Genomic DNA, 15,034 nt, shown 5'->3' on the forward strand with positions numbered 1-15,034 from the left:
CTTGAAACAGATCAGGCTATGGCAAGAGTTCTTTACACAGTGGTTAATCATTATGGATTATCTGCATAAAAATAGAACAAACTTAGAGAATGAGTATTAATATGTTCACCCTATTGTAATGAAATTAACTGTATTACCTTGTTTTGTACATGTGTATTTTTCAGCCAAAGAAGCGTTTGAAAAGCGAATCTCTCCTATAATAATTGACAACACAAACATACAAGCATGGGAGATGAAGCCTTATGTTGCTTTGGTTAGTATTACAATTTGACCAATGTGAAAAGGGATTATTGTCTAGCATGGCAACAACGTATGTTTTAAAATGGGAGTGTCTTTCACAGTCCAGCTTCTATTCCACAAGGAAGTCTGGAGTAAAAAAGCTGGTGTTGCATGGACTCATTGCTCAGTGTCATGTTGTGTTGCATGACTCATGCAGTGTCATGTGTCATGTGGTATATGAGCATTAACCTGGCCTAGTTACCAAAAACCGAAGCCAAATTCTTTGCACTTGGGGCCAAAAGCAAGTGTTGTTGAAGAAACTGGATTTTGTTCCTCTTTTGTATGATCAGTAAAATTAGAAGCTGCTTTAGAAATGCAATCAACAGTAATGAATGAGTGATGTCTGATGCTTTGTAAAACTTGAAAACTCAGTTCCATCCTAAATATAGAGGCAGATACCAGTTGGAGGCTAGAGTTACCAAATATTGCTAGCTTGCTTCTAGTTATGCAGATTTACTTAATACTTTTTGTTGAAGTGATCCCCCCTTTTCACGTAATAGTTTTTAAATGGACATCAACACTTTTAGAGTCTCGAGTGTATTTTGCTATTGATCATTAACCATATTGGTTGGTAGTTAGAACAACATTGTTTTATCAAATTAGTTCTGATTAACTGAAATAATACAGTGCAAAAAAGTATTGTAATGTAGGTCTGGGATTTCTCCTTGCCTGTTACAGAAACACAGCAGAGAGTGTAGTACATATAATTGACAGCTTTTGAGCAGATACCTTACATATGCTGCATGTGCTAATAGATTAATGAACAGTGAGACTTTGACAACACATAATTTTTGTTAATAAAATGTTTATTTTGCTATCCTTGCATTTATTAGCAACTGTCAGATTAGCAGTTCTTTTGTAAGTTATGTCTTTATTTTGCTGTTTGCTGAAATCAAGATGCAACAAGAGTTCTTGCAGAAGTGCAGTGTTTGGTACAGTGATAAGAATTTTTTCTGAAAATAGGAATGGGGAGAAACAGCACAGTACTTGCAGTGTTTCTCCTGATTAGACTGTAGGCTCCTTTTCTGTCATGATGAGACTGAACTATATAGAAACCATTTACTTGCAGCTTGGTCAAGTTTCCCATGTGGCAGGAAGGCTGTCCACAATAGCTGTGCTAATGTAACTGAATTGCTTGTTTTGGAGCTGGTTCACATCTGGTCAGCTCTCAATGTAAGCTGTGCACTTTCCTCTGTCTTGGAGAGGCTGTGTAGAAATGTGTATGCTGTATCTGGAAAGAGATGATGCTTTGCAGTGTTGTCTCAGAAGACACATCATGGCACATTTAATTTTATGGTAAGAGATACAGAAACGTTTTTTTAAAAATCTCAGTTTATATAAACTGAAATGCAACACTGAAAAAAAAACCTTTATTCCAAATGTTTTTTTCCATAGGTATGCAAGCTATGCATATAGTGTGCTTTGTCATAGAAATAAGAAATGGGTGATGTGGCATGTTCTGTTTTATATTATATCTCTTTATTCAGGCTCAGCAGTTCAAATACAAAGTAATGTTCCGAGAACCAGACACTTGGTGGAAGTTTAAACCAAAAGAACTTGAAAGGTAAGAATGTAAAAGAAAATAACATACTGGACAGTACAAGCTATGATTTCAAAAAAGGTGTCATTTAGTACAATGGCTAGTGAAGTAGCAAGGTATCTGTCAAAATTTTTTTTATAATAAGTAGCTTTTTAATGATATTTTGTGGAGTTTTTAATGTATGTATTATAAGATCTGTCACTTCAGTTACATGCAGAAGGTACTGTTAGCAATAGACACTGTGATGTTTTCATTATTAGAGTTCTTGGCATGTAAGGTATAGGTGGCTGTTCCTTTGGGTCACTGAGGTTGCAAAAATTATGTCAGGTTGGGTCTGGTTTTGCATCCTGGTCTGTTGCTTTAGTTGAGTTTAGGGCAGTCAGCACCTCGTGGCCTAAAGAGACAAACCTCTTAGGTGCATCATCATTGCTGCTTACCTCTTCTTTAGCAGGACTTTCTATTACTTAGGGCTGAAATCAGCAAGACATGAACCCTATGTAAGTGAACAGTAAACCATAAGAAAATATAATGAGAAAATTGGCTAGATGCCAGGTTCAAATGTTGTGTGAGCCAAGTGAAGGCCTATGTCCCTCTGGGGAGGGACTGCAGCTCTTTAATGTCCTTTTTATGGCTTGGATGCTGGGACAGAGTGCACTCTTAGCAGATTCGCAGGTGATATGGAACTGAGCAATAGTAGTTTATTCAACCTTAAGCAGAGATAATTGAAGAAGAATAATTGTGTTGTTTTCAGCTACCTTTTGAAACATTATAGAGAAGACTAAAAAGAGTTGTGCAGGGATAGGACAAACCAAACATCATCAAGTTGTAACTCTAGATTACATTTAAAAAAAAGCCCAACATTTACTTTAAAGGTGGTTAGGTACTGAAAGAGTTTGCCCATAGAGTTTATAGACTTTCAGTCATTTTGGATATTCAAAATCAGCCAAAAAGCTCTGGGCAACGTGATCTAGCTGTACTTCCTCTGAGTAGGAGACTGAAGTATGGGACTTCCAGAGGTCCCTTCCAACAGAAGTACTTTTCTGATTTTATAGTATCTGTTGTCATCTGAATTTGCACGATTAGCTTAAGGTTGGCTGCTTTTAAAGTGAGGTAAGGTAGATTATTTTCCTTTTTAAAATAAAAGTTAAACTTTTTCTTCTGTATTTTCAATTTCTCTTTTACTATCCTTGGCAAGATTTACTTGTTCTAGGTGGCACTGCAGCAGAACACAATGCTAATTGGTGCTTAACAGAGTTAGTGAAATTTTCTGGCCAAAGGGTGTCCAGAATAATAGGTGAATACATTTTCTTCAAGGCTCAACGAGTTCTTTGTTTAGCAAAACCAAGGAAAGAAGACTGAATTCAGAAGTCTTCTGTACCCAGTTTGGTATCCTGCATCACTGTCAGGATCTGATATAGTGTGTTTTCTGAAACTTATTTGAGGAAGATGCATTATTAGTGCAGTTTTAGATTTTAGTATTATGCAAAACATCCAACCAACTGCAGTACGGGGAGACCAGATGGGGTGGAAAAGTGGAGCAGCAATTTGTCTGATGTGCCCTGTTTGCAATGCCTTAGTGCACTGATACAGAAAGAATTGCTGTCTCACAGCTTTTCATCTGGCTCCCTGAATTCTTTGGTTAGTCTTGCTGTAAATCTATTGCATTTTTCTCCTTTGTCATTGTAATACAGAAGTTTGAAATGGCTTTATATTTGTTTATTGTCAATTCATAGGAGAAACGTTCATGGCGTATCTAAAGAAAAGATCAAAAGAATGTTGGAACGCTATGAACGCTGCCTTACTGTGAGATCAATATTGGATTCTTCAGTTCCAGACAAATCAGAAGCTGCTGGTTGGAGTGAAGATCCTTGTCAGGAGGAAAGCCAGAGGTTAGATTCTTTCACTAGCTTTATAGCATCAAATAAAAGACTAAAAATGTAGCCTTTTAGCTTCTTAGCAACAAAACCTGGGTAATAATGTCAAATGGTGAATAGGTTTAAAAAGACAGTTAAGTAACACAAAAAATCCCTGCATAGTTTTTTTAATTTTTAAGAATTTCAGGATTGTCAGAAATGAGTAGTCAAGGGATCTAGTCAACTTTCCAATGCTTTTGAAAGCCTCCCATTATGGCAGTGTTACTTTTCAAGAAGCCAATCTTGACTGACTTGCTGTTATCTTAGAAATGTGTTGTTGGATGTATGCTATAGATAAAAAGCACTTAAAATCTCTAAAATGTTTTTTAGAAGAATGTTGTCCCAAATAAGAGCAAATGACAATTTTCAAGTATGTATGTTGATATTAGATTATATCTTGGTGATAGAAAGTGTATTCTCTGTGCAGTGGTAACAGGTTTTACTTGCTCTTCAGTATACTTGATTTAAACTTGCCTAGGTTTCCATTGGCTGTATCCAGGACTGTTCTGCAGTTGCCAGTCTGGATTGTGCTGTGTATTGTAGTGCACAGTGTCATGCCCAGGAATGGCAATCCCCAGCTCAGTGCCCCCACTGAGACTCCCAAACCACACACTCACTGCTCGTTTGCTCCCCCTTCCTCTTCCCATTCCTGCTCCAGCAATGATGTAGGTGGTCTAAAATAACCTCCGTGTTCTGGCCAAAACTAGGACACACACACAGGAAATCATATTTGATTTCAATTATTATTTCACTTGGATTTTGCATGTGTGATGTATTTGAAATGATAATTAATGGAATGTAGTTGATTGTAAAAAATGGTTTGACAAGAAATGGCACATTCTCTCCTAGTTAATGTCTAGACTGTCTTTAGCATTAAGCCAAGAGGAGAGAGCAGCAGTCATTAGATAAAAGTATATTTACCAGACTTGCTGATCTGAATGAGGAAGTGTCTTGGCAGCAAAGTGCTTTGATACAAAACTGAATGCTGGAAGTGGGATGGGGGGGAGATTGACTCCTGAGAAGGTGTTCTTAGCCCTGTGCTCTAGTAAGAAGAGCACAAAAGAAAGTTACTTAAGAAAGTGCTTACTAAAGAAAGTTCATCTTTGCTTAGCTCCTTTTTTGTTGAGGAGTGTTGGAGTTACAGCTAGTTATAAATTTGTTTTCCTTCTATTAGAAGTCTAGCTAGGTTAAACTCTCTATGCTATCTCTAACTGGAGTTAAAAATGTGGACAATGTTTTAAGAAGGTTTGAAATGGGTCTATATTTCATTCCAATTTGTCTTTCAGAAAGAGAGAGGCACATTCTGATATAAAGGAAGAAGAATGTTTTGCTTCTGAGGTGGAGCCTATTGAACTAGCTGAAGTTGATAAAACTTCTCCCAGTATTTCTCTAACATTAGAAAGTAGTTGTGACCCCGAGCATTTTCAGAAAGAGGAAAAAGAAATGGAAAATATCTCAGTGGAACACAATTCTGAGAACAGCACTGTTGAAGATGACTTGGAAATTAATTTATCAGATTGCATCAAAAGAGAGCTGCCCTTGAAGAAGAAAGAAGAAAAGAGATTAAAACCAGAAGAAAGTACTGAAGCAGGAATGGGTGAGGTTGATGTGATTCCAGCTGAAGAGACTGTGAACTTACACACAGGTGGAGCTGAGGAACACAGTGATAACAACAGTGTCAGAGTTCAAACTGCAGTTGAACAATTGGGCAGAATGTGTATGGAACCAAAATCAACACAAACGAGTAGCACGGTGGAATCAAGCAGTTCGGCTTTTGACGCATCAGGAAAACCAGAACTACTAAACTTTCTGGGTGACTGGCCCATGGAACAAACAATGGGACAGAGAGTCAAAAGATCTAGAAGACTAGAAAAATCTCCTCTGAAGAGTGATAAGGAAGGTGAAACTCCCAGTCAGCAGTATTCTGAGATAGGTAAAGAGCAGGTGGACCTGCCTGAGACATGTACTGTTGAGAAAGGACATGAGGATGAAAGTCTACCCTGTAGCTGTTACTCTGTTAGTTCAGATAAAGTTACACCAGAATTGCAAATGTTAGAATATTGGCCTGTCTCAGCCTCATTAGAACAGAGACAGCAAAGGTCAAGGAGAATGAGAAAGACAAATTTAAGTCAGTGTGATGAGGACAGAAATACTGAAGACGACACTAATATGAATGTTCTTGAGACTGTGCATGTGGTTCATGGGTCACCTATGAGCACTGAAGAGCAACCAGATACAAGGAGTTTGCCTGTACACCAAGCCGAAATAGTAGGTAGTGAAACAGTAAGTGAGGAAAAATCCCAGCAAAGTAAGAGAACAAGGAAACATCACAAATTAGCCCTCACTTTTACAAACAGCAGCTTGCCACATCCCAGAGAAGAGGACCATTTGTCTAAACTTAACCTGGCAGAAGAGAAACAGGAAACAGATTTATGTAGGCAAAAAAGTAGCTATTCACAGACTGAATCACAGGACTTTGCTCTCCTGTGGAGATTAGAAAAGAAAATGCTTTTTCCTGAGACAGCAAAAATACTGCATGGGAGGTTAGATGGCTTCAAACCCAAAGACATAGATAATGTCTCAGATTCTCAGGAAAAAATACCCTATCGAGTTACGTATGATAAAAGTACTTTTGTGGAGGAAAGTGAGCTTATCAATATTGATGAGTCTGAAAAACTAGATATACTCTGTAAGCTCTTTGAGTCTGTTTCATTTGAAGCTCTGAAAGATCTGTATGAAAGATGTAACAAAGACATAGACTGGGCCACAGGTCTGCTGTTAGACTCTGATGAAAAGCTACGTAAAGCTGTTGATCCTGAGAGCTTTCAGGTAAGCGAAGCTGAGCCAGTGGCCACAGACCTTGATTTCAAGGCTAGTATAAACTATGATGAGAATCTCAAAGACTGCAAACAAGCCCCACAAGTACTTGGGGCTGGTGATACCTTTGAGACTTTAGAAGGCAAGGACTCACCACTCAGCATTGCAGAAAGTAGGGCTACCAAGACAGCTGTGACAAGTGCTGATGTTTCTGACTCATTCACTGCTACCTCATTGGATAATTCAGTGGAAGTGAAAAATTCTGTGGATTCAGCCCCTAGAACTAACACAAGCAGCTCAGCAGCAGGTGTCATGGAGCTTTCTGTTTCAGGAAAGCAGAAGGGAGGGAGTGAGAGTCCTCTTGAAGAAACTGTAAATAAGCCATCACTTTTACAACTTGATGCAGCTTTGCCTCATGATCCTAACATAACTTCTACCAATTTGAAATCTGAATTAAACAATGAAAGTGACAGTAACCCTTCAGAAAGCAATGCCAAAAATTCCAAAGGGGCTGGTTTGTTGGAAATGGATCGTGCACCTCTGGTTGGTCCTAGCAGCAATAAAGAACTGGAGCTGGATAAAGAAACTCAGGAGAATTGCAGGGAGATATCTGGTAAAGAAGAAATTGACACTCCAAGCTGGGCTGCAACTAAAGCCAAGAGGCAAAGCCCTATGCCAGCATCACATGCAGCCTTCAGTATAGATTGCCTAGAACTAACATTGCCTCCTGAATTGGCACTCCAGCTGAAAGAGATATTTGGACCTGTTGGCATTGATGCAGGTATGATGTAATTATATACATGTTTTTATGAAAAAAAAATTATTTGGATAGTAAACCTTTCTTTCTTTGCCTGTGTTTTTTTCTCTTCATGCTTGATTTTTAGGGAGTAGATTCCTGTAACTCCTCATGATACTGGCGGTTGATGTTAATGCAGAAATAAACTGAACTAAGCATAGCATAAAATATAAGTGCAGTAGTGCTACCTTCTGCCTTTGTCTTTTTGTACATGCACATACTTCACAGTAAAAATATATTTGCTTATTTGCATTCTGAGCAACAGGCCTTTGAGCTTATATTCAAACTCTGAAGAGATATTTAGATGATAAGAAATATGCAAAATGTGGCTGATTAGGAAAGAAGAAAGGGAAAAAAAGCCTTTAGGCATCACATAAGTTGGGGAACAAGAAGATGGATGGTTAAGGAAGATGAAGTTGGCTGTGTCCTTAAAAAGATGACAACAGATCAGTCTGCTGGCAGATTATGGTTAAGGAAGTCATAAGCAGCTTGAACATGCATCTCACAAGTTAAAGAGTGATAGAAAAAGGAAAAAAGAAAATAGGAGGAACATAAGATTGATGTTTTTCTCTCTTTTTTTCCCCACACTTTTCCCCCTTTTTTCTCCTTTCCGTCTTTCATCTTATCTTGAAGATTGCATTATGTGAAACCCTGGATACCTGATTTATTGGTGGGTTTGATTACTGGTCTCTTTGCCTTACATGCCTACCTCCTTAAAAAAAAGTTTGCTTTTTATAGCAGAAAAGTGTTTTATTGTGTCTGAAGTATGCTCAAAATTTTTATTTGATGCATACATACTTCTTGTTTTTTATTTTTGAAAGGGTGAGAAATACCCTTTTTAGGAAAAAGAGCCTTTGTTATGATACCATGATAATTTCTGCTGTTTCCTTTAGAGTTTGGGGGGATGCTTGGAGTTTGTCTCTCTGAGTTTGTGTGCTGGAAAGGAGGGATGTGACTGCTGTTGGGCTGTGGTGGCTATGTTGTACAGAAAAGCAGTTGCCGTGTGGATTGCAATGGAACAGGGGGAATCACAGTTTCGTGGATGAAACTGTTGTCAATTAACAATGGCTTTGTAAAAGAAAGGTCTGCTAGAAAAACTGAAAAGAGAAGGAAAAATACCACTGTCCAGGTAGTCGTAGTTCAACAATATACAGTTAATGTTGACTTGTTTCTTTTCTAGCCTTTCAGAGTTTTTGAACACCTGAAAACAATTTCTGTGGAATGTGCTTTTTTGTTTAGAATTTTTTTTTAGGCGTGACCAGTTTATGTAGAATATCCAAAGTTTAAATTAATAAGTCTAGGATACTGTACTTTAATTGCTTACATAAGTTTTTATAGAATGCTTTTAATGAATATATTCTCTTTGTTCCTCAAGGATCACTAACTGTTGAGGATTGTGTGGTTCATATTGATCTGAATTTGGCAAAAGTGATTCATGAAAAATGGAAAGAATCTATTCTGGTCAGTAGATTTTTTTGTTTATGATGCATTGTGGCATGCCTGTATTTTGTCAGACCATTTGTCTTGGTCTAAAGGTATTATCTTTGTAAGAACAATGATAAAATATAATAGTAGTTTGTAAAATGTGTGGAGTGTATCAGTATGTCATAATCATTGGAGCTATTGGAAGGTGTTTTAAGGGATGTCATGAGTGCCTCATCATAAAAACAAGATTCTTAAAAAAGAAGGATCATAGTGCACAATTTCACTACAAGATTGATGAAGAATTTCACTGGACAAAAATCCTTATTGGTATTTTGACCTGTAAAAACAATTCTTTGATTAATTATTCTCTATGCAAAACATCTCCATGTGCAATAATTGAGATGAGTTCTCTAACTTATGTTCCTTTACAGCTCTGTGAAACTTGGAATGCCTTTTGGCTAAATTTTTGTTTGATTTATGTAATTAAGCCTATGAAGTCTTAGCAGTGGGGCATGTTTCTCTGGTTTGATGTGTTTTTAGAAAGATAATTTTAGCTTACAAATTTCACTTCAGAATTATTTTTCCTAAATATATATTTTTAAAATACTGAATCTTTGAGAAGTATTGCGAGACCTTATTTTGAAATTGCTTTAATTAGAAGCTAACACTTGCAAAGTTTTCCTGCAAAATTCATAACTTACAACATTCATGATTTTACTATTTTTATTTAGAAGCGTCAGAGGAGAGATGAATCTTGTAAGTCGTCTGCTGAAGGTACGTCATGTATTGCTTTTAATTGTAAAAGTACTCAATGTTCATTATAAAAGCATTTAATTATTTGAAACTTAAGGTTGCAAATGCTCCATCCGTTGAAAAATGATGACTTTATTTATTAGACTAAATTGTATTGCCTTTGGATCCATTTACCTATCTCTTGTGATGTGTGGGGGAGGGGAGAGGAGTTAATTATCAGCAGAATCACTTGTTCCAGATAAAGCCTATAGTTTTGTGTCGTTCAGAAAACTTGGAGAAGCTCTGGTTGAAGCAGACAGCCCTTTGGTAGGAATTCTCTGTGGCAAGACAAGGAGCAGTCAGAGAATTACTGGCAGAGTAAGATTTCTGCAGGCGAGGAAGGGAGGTCAGGAATACAACACTAACAAGTTGTTCATCAGAGATGATTTTTAGGAAGATGGATGCCTTGTTCAAAAAAATGTTAACATCTCTTGCAGTCCAGTTTTCATTCAGGTCCCAGAAGAAATGTCCCTCTATGGCAGAACCCCAATGCACACTTGGACTGCAATGTGGGTGCAAACTAGTGACCAAACAATGCTGTTGCCAATAACTTGTGGAAGTAGAAAATGAGATTGTTAAGCATCTGTCCTAAAGTTGTAGAAGAAAGGCAGGTAAACATACTAGTCAGTGATTCTTTTATAAAAGCAAACAAGCCCCACCTAATGTATGTGCATGGTGATTTACAGCTGTAAGATACATCTTAGCACTTGAGAATTTGGTGAGGAAGTCTGGTGGTTTTCTTTTATTTCACAAAATAGATAAAGATGATCAGACAGTCTTTGGAAAATTGAAGTGGAGAAAGTGAAAGCAATGTGTTGGTTTTTGTTTTAGTATTAATAATCTTGTTTTAACAAAACTCAAACTGTATAGATTGAAAAACTTGTCTTAATTATTTTGTCATTGCATGTATATATAACCTAGTAAGTGTTTTGTCACCCTACTTTTATTGTTTTTGAATGTCCTACAGTGTTTCAGCAGATAGATACAGATGACTCAGAAGTGCTGTTATCTCAGAATGCAGACAGCAAAATACAGAAGAAGAAATCGAACTTGGCTGCAGACACATCTAATAATATACAGACAAAAACCCCAGCAACATCAGATGTTTTTCCATTTATGGATCATTGGAATGCTCAGATTCAGAAAGTTTCTCTCAGGCAAATAATTTCTGAAGAAATAGCCATGCAGGAGAGAGAGGACCTGGTATGGATAGCACCATTTTTTAAATGTGCCTTAGATTCATTACTGTTAGTGAAATAGGGTATGTCTTATTTGGTGACTCATCCCTGTGTTGCTGATTACAGCTTGAATTTGTGACAAAAATGCATGCCAATTAGTATTGTTGATAACTGTGATACAGAAGTTTTGCTTGAGGTAGTTGGTTCTGTTTGAAAAATACAGTCTCATTTAGAATATAATATTTTGGTTGTTTTCACACAGATCATGCTGCATTTTACTATCCAGGCTAGCATTTGTGTTTGGTTGAATTATTTTTTGGTTGCTCAGCTAAGACCAAAATCAGTATAATCTTCCATGCTTTTCATTGTGACAGCAGTATCAAAAAAAAAGTTCTTAGTTAGCTCCATGCCTTGTCTAGAAGTGTACTGAATTGGCTGTAATGGTTTTTTTTTTTTGGTTAGGAGAACCCACAATATTCCTAACAGATGAGACATTAATATAAGTAATTGAGGTTAATCTGCAACAAGTTTCTGTACCCACTTCTAAAGTAACTCTTTAATAGATTTTTACTAGTTCTTTGTTTTCCACACAGAATTCCTGTACCCTGCCTGTTTGGCTTGTGCCTGTTACTGCCCTCTACTGCCCCACTGATGTTCAGAACAGGTGTTCTTATTTGTAATGGTCGCTGATAAGCAGCTGTCCTAAAGTAGAGGAGCTCTGAACTGGTGTAGGAAGTTGTATGAATTAGCCTGTACTTGGAAAATGGCTTGTGGATTCTTTCTTTGAGCTGCATGTACGTGCCCTACTGATAACAACAAATGTCATGTCCACAGCTTTACTTTCAGTTTGAATTCATGGAGCTTTGCTTTATCTTGACCACTTTTTTTCTTTTTTAAAAAAATCTGAATATTGGAACGATCATTCCAATTGATTCTAGGTTATAATTATGTCACCTTCTCAGATGACAACTAAGAATATTTATTATAGACACAGCTTCTGATACATCAAACCAAAATTGTTTATGCTGCTTAATAATGAGGTATTGTTTCAACCCCAGGCCCTCAGTATAAAGAGGAGGACTTTGCACAAGCTTAGCACTGGACTGAATGGACTGGCAGGGAATAAATTCCAAAAGCTAAATCCCTCCTAAAAATCCTCATTTTACTTTGTCCAAATTATGGGGGACCTCCAGCTGCATTACTTCAAAAGACTGCAGAGTACTGCAGTGGTGTATGATACAACTCACCTGTCCTTACTTTATGCTGATCAGTGTGGCAGGCTGGTATGGCACATTGTCATTGCTGTGGGTGCATACCAACTGAGTAGATACTTCTAAAATGGTAACAAATAATGGCAAAGTTGGATTGGCTCCACCCTTACTGTATTTTTTTTCTAATGAAGAACTTTTAATACATTTCTTTTGTTTTCGGGGTAGAATCGTGTTCCTTCTACAGCCAGAAAAGACTGTGCTGCTAAACTAAAGGAGAAGCAACTTTTTGAGATGTTTCCAACTATTAATCAAAATTTCTTAATGGATGTCTTCAGGGACAACAAGTAAGAAATCGTATTACTTCTTTGTAAAAATGGTACTCAGTTGCAGTCATAAATATTGAGAGTTAAGATGCTACTAAAGAATGGTTTTTTGCAAAGTAGTGCTTTTTGTTACTCTAAATAAAGGCAAAAAGGGTATAAAACTCAGTTTAGACACATTTATTTTTAGGGCAGAATAGACAGTTTCTTTCACTGGGAGAAGAGTGTCTCTTGCTGTTGACCACTGCCTGACTGTCAGTGGAAGTGCATATTTTCTTGAGAGCTGGGGTTTAAATCTAGTGGGAGAAATGAGTGGGTGTGGTAGTAGTAGCATTGCAGGAAGTGGCATCTGCCCAAGAGGAAAACACAATCATCACCTGGTGTTACCTGTGAGTGCTTTCCTGGTTACTGCAGCTGCTCTGAGGGAATGAACCATCTCTCTATGCCTTCCTGCTGACATTCTCTTTCTCTCTTCTGCATTATGTTTCTGGGATATATGTCTACCTTCTTAAATCCAAGTTTCTGTGAAGTTTCTGCCTTCTTAAATCCAAGTTCCTTTTTTTTTCAAGAGAAACATCTTTTTTCATCCTTGGCCATTGGAATGTCTGTCTCTACATATGGGTTTGCATACCTACTTGTCAGTCATGCTGCTTGTCCAGGTTGTTATAAAAATCTTTCCTGTTTAAAATATATCCTTCATCCATTTTTATAATTCAAACATTTCACCATCTCATTTTTCACATTCAAAATTGTCCTCATAGTGTTACCTTTCCCAAAATCTGTCCTTACTTTTGATCAGTCTGTTCTTGTTAGCTTACTAAAGAGCAAGAATAAAGAAGAAAAACAGCTTATTAGAAAGCTGTTGGCAACCGATGTCTTACTTAATTAAATTTGATAACAAAGTTTGACTAAAAATGCAAGGATTTTCCCTCATTAGGGTTTCAGAAAACTGAGCTACTTTTAAATTAGTTTGAACTATCTAACCTTTACCAGAGAAGATTTAAGATGAGCTATCTTACTCAGCCCAAAGAGCAGCATTTATTAATATCTTTTTGATTAATGTAGGATGCAATTTATTTCAGTTATGTAATTTTCCTTTTAATGTTCAAGTGCCCCTCAGTTATGTTTCAGTCGACCAAGACTGCATGTGTGTTGATGCCAGTAATGCCCTACAAGGAGTTTGCAAGCCTTCCTTTAATAAGCTGGAATATTCCATTCCAGTGTTTATTTTCATTGTAATCTAGTTCTGTAACAATATCAATGTTTGTTATAATGAATTTAGATAACTACAGCAGCTATTAATATATATTTGTAAAGTCACGGGCTTTATTTATCCTTTACAGCTACTCTTTAGAACAAACTGAACAGTTTCTGAACTGTGTTCTGGAGGCAGATCCTGTACAAACAGTTATAGCTCAAGAAACTGCTCAGCAAAATGAAATTGTTTCTTCCTACAATACTGCAAAGAACCGTGAGAAGAAGGTATTTATATTTTTTTTAACCATAGTTATAAACATAGCCAAAATTATGCTAATGGAAACACCCTACAATGCACCTGTAACTTCAACAATATGAATTCCTACAGGCAAAAAAAAGTAAGGAAGAGGATGATCCTTTATGTGAAATGTTTCAAGACTTTGAATATCCACAATATGATGATTTAAGAGCAGAAGCTTTTTGTCACCAGCAAAAGAGACAGGAATGTTTGAGAAAGGCTGGAGAGGCCTATCGCATGGGTATGAAGCCTGTGGCGGCATTTTATGCACATCAGGTAAACAAAAATATTGTGCTTTTTGTCTGAACTTAGGGAAGTACTTAAACCCTGAGTTGGAAGTGATAAGGAAAACATCATGCCTGCTAGAGTTGATGAATTTGGTCACTGTTCCCTGTGTATTATATTGACAATCACAAGTAAATTTGCTTCCACTAGTAATGATACTGGCACAGGAAGCTAATGTAACCAAATCTAGTGTGAGACCTCATGAAAGGTGATATCTAGTGCTTAGTCACACATGCTCCTTTGTCTTAGATCTCTTTCACATCCCATCATGTCCTTGTAAACACCAAGATTTGTGTCCAAGTGATCTGGCTAGGTTCACTGGAGTGTGACATGGACTGCAACAAACATAAGTTTTTTGAATCCTCTGTATATGTTGGTGCTGAGCTGTTCTTAGACACATCTTCTGTACTTTATAGGAGTCAGACAGGTGTTAAGATGTCATCTTTTGCCACTGAATCTTGTTTGCTTCATCCTCCATATATCTTGGGCAAGATTGCTGCCTGCTGTCTTCGCTTCTTCATTCTGACTATCTTTATGGCTACAATCTGTCTTGGGTTGGGATAAATGAGGTGTGTATGTCATGCTTTTCATGATACATCTGGTTATGCAGTGTAGATCTGCTGCTGATCAGTCTTGCATGCTCTGGCCTTGGAGCACTAGCTCTTTGGTCTTGATTCAGGCACATTTCTTAGTATGCACCAGTTTGAGTACTGCTGATCAGTGCTGTTGATCCTACTCCTGCTTTTAAGTCTCATCTCTTCTTGTAATCAAAGTTCCTCTACATTGGCTTCTTAGCACCTTCACAGGCACTAAGCATGTCCCTTGACATCATGCTTAAAAAATGTGTTACAAGTATCTTCAAAGGCTGTAGTTTTCCCCTGATCTAATAGTATATAAAAATTCAGTAAGAATTCACAGTATAGAAGCATTTAATTCTAAACTTGGAATTGTATTATGACAGAACAAAAATGTAATAATAAATC

The 15,034-nt window shown here is 37.2% G+C and overlaps 1 protein-coding gene across 5 annotated transcripts in view; it reads left to right on the top strand.

The window, feature by feature from the left end:
* The window catches only part of N4BP2 (NEDD4 binding protein 2), a 36,136-nt gene that overhangs the window by 12,908 nt on the left and 8,194 nt on the right, over positions 1-15,034 (top strand). For all 5 annotated transcript variants that reach the window (XM_064710297.1, XM_064710300.1, XM_064710298.1 and 2 more), the window contains 10 exons: positions 165-253; positions 1,767-1,843; positions 3,553-3,708; positions 5,019-7,330; positions 8,721-8,806; positions 9,502-9,544; positions 10,530-10,765; positions 12,177-12,295; positions 13,615-13,753; positions 13,857-14,042. In XM_064710297.1, the coding sequence (XP_064566367.1) occupies positions 165-253; positions 1,767-1,843; positions 3,553-3,708; positions 5,019-7,330; positions 8,721-8,806; positions 9,502-9,544; positions 10,530-10,765; positions 12,177-12,295; positions 13,615-13,753; positions 13,857-14,042 (3,443 nt within the window). The remainder of the gene's footprint in view (positions 1-164; positions 254-1,766; positions 1,844-3,552; positions 3,709-5,018; positions 7,331-8,720; positions 8,807-9,501; positions 9,545-10,529; positions 10,766-12,176; positions 12,296-13,614; positions 13,754-13,856; positions 14,043-15,034) is intronic.

The sequence above is a fragment of the Zonotrichia leucophrys genome, chromosome 4 (assembly GCF_028769735.1).
Source record: "Zonotrichia leucophrys gambelii isolate GWCS_2022_RI chromosome 4, RI_Zleu_2.0, whole genome shotgun sequence".
Lineage (NCBI taxonomy): Eukaryota > Metazoa > Chordata > Aves > Passeriformes > Passerellidae > Zonotrichia > Zonotrichia leucophrys.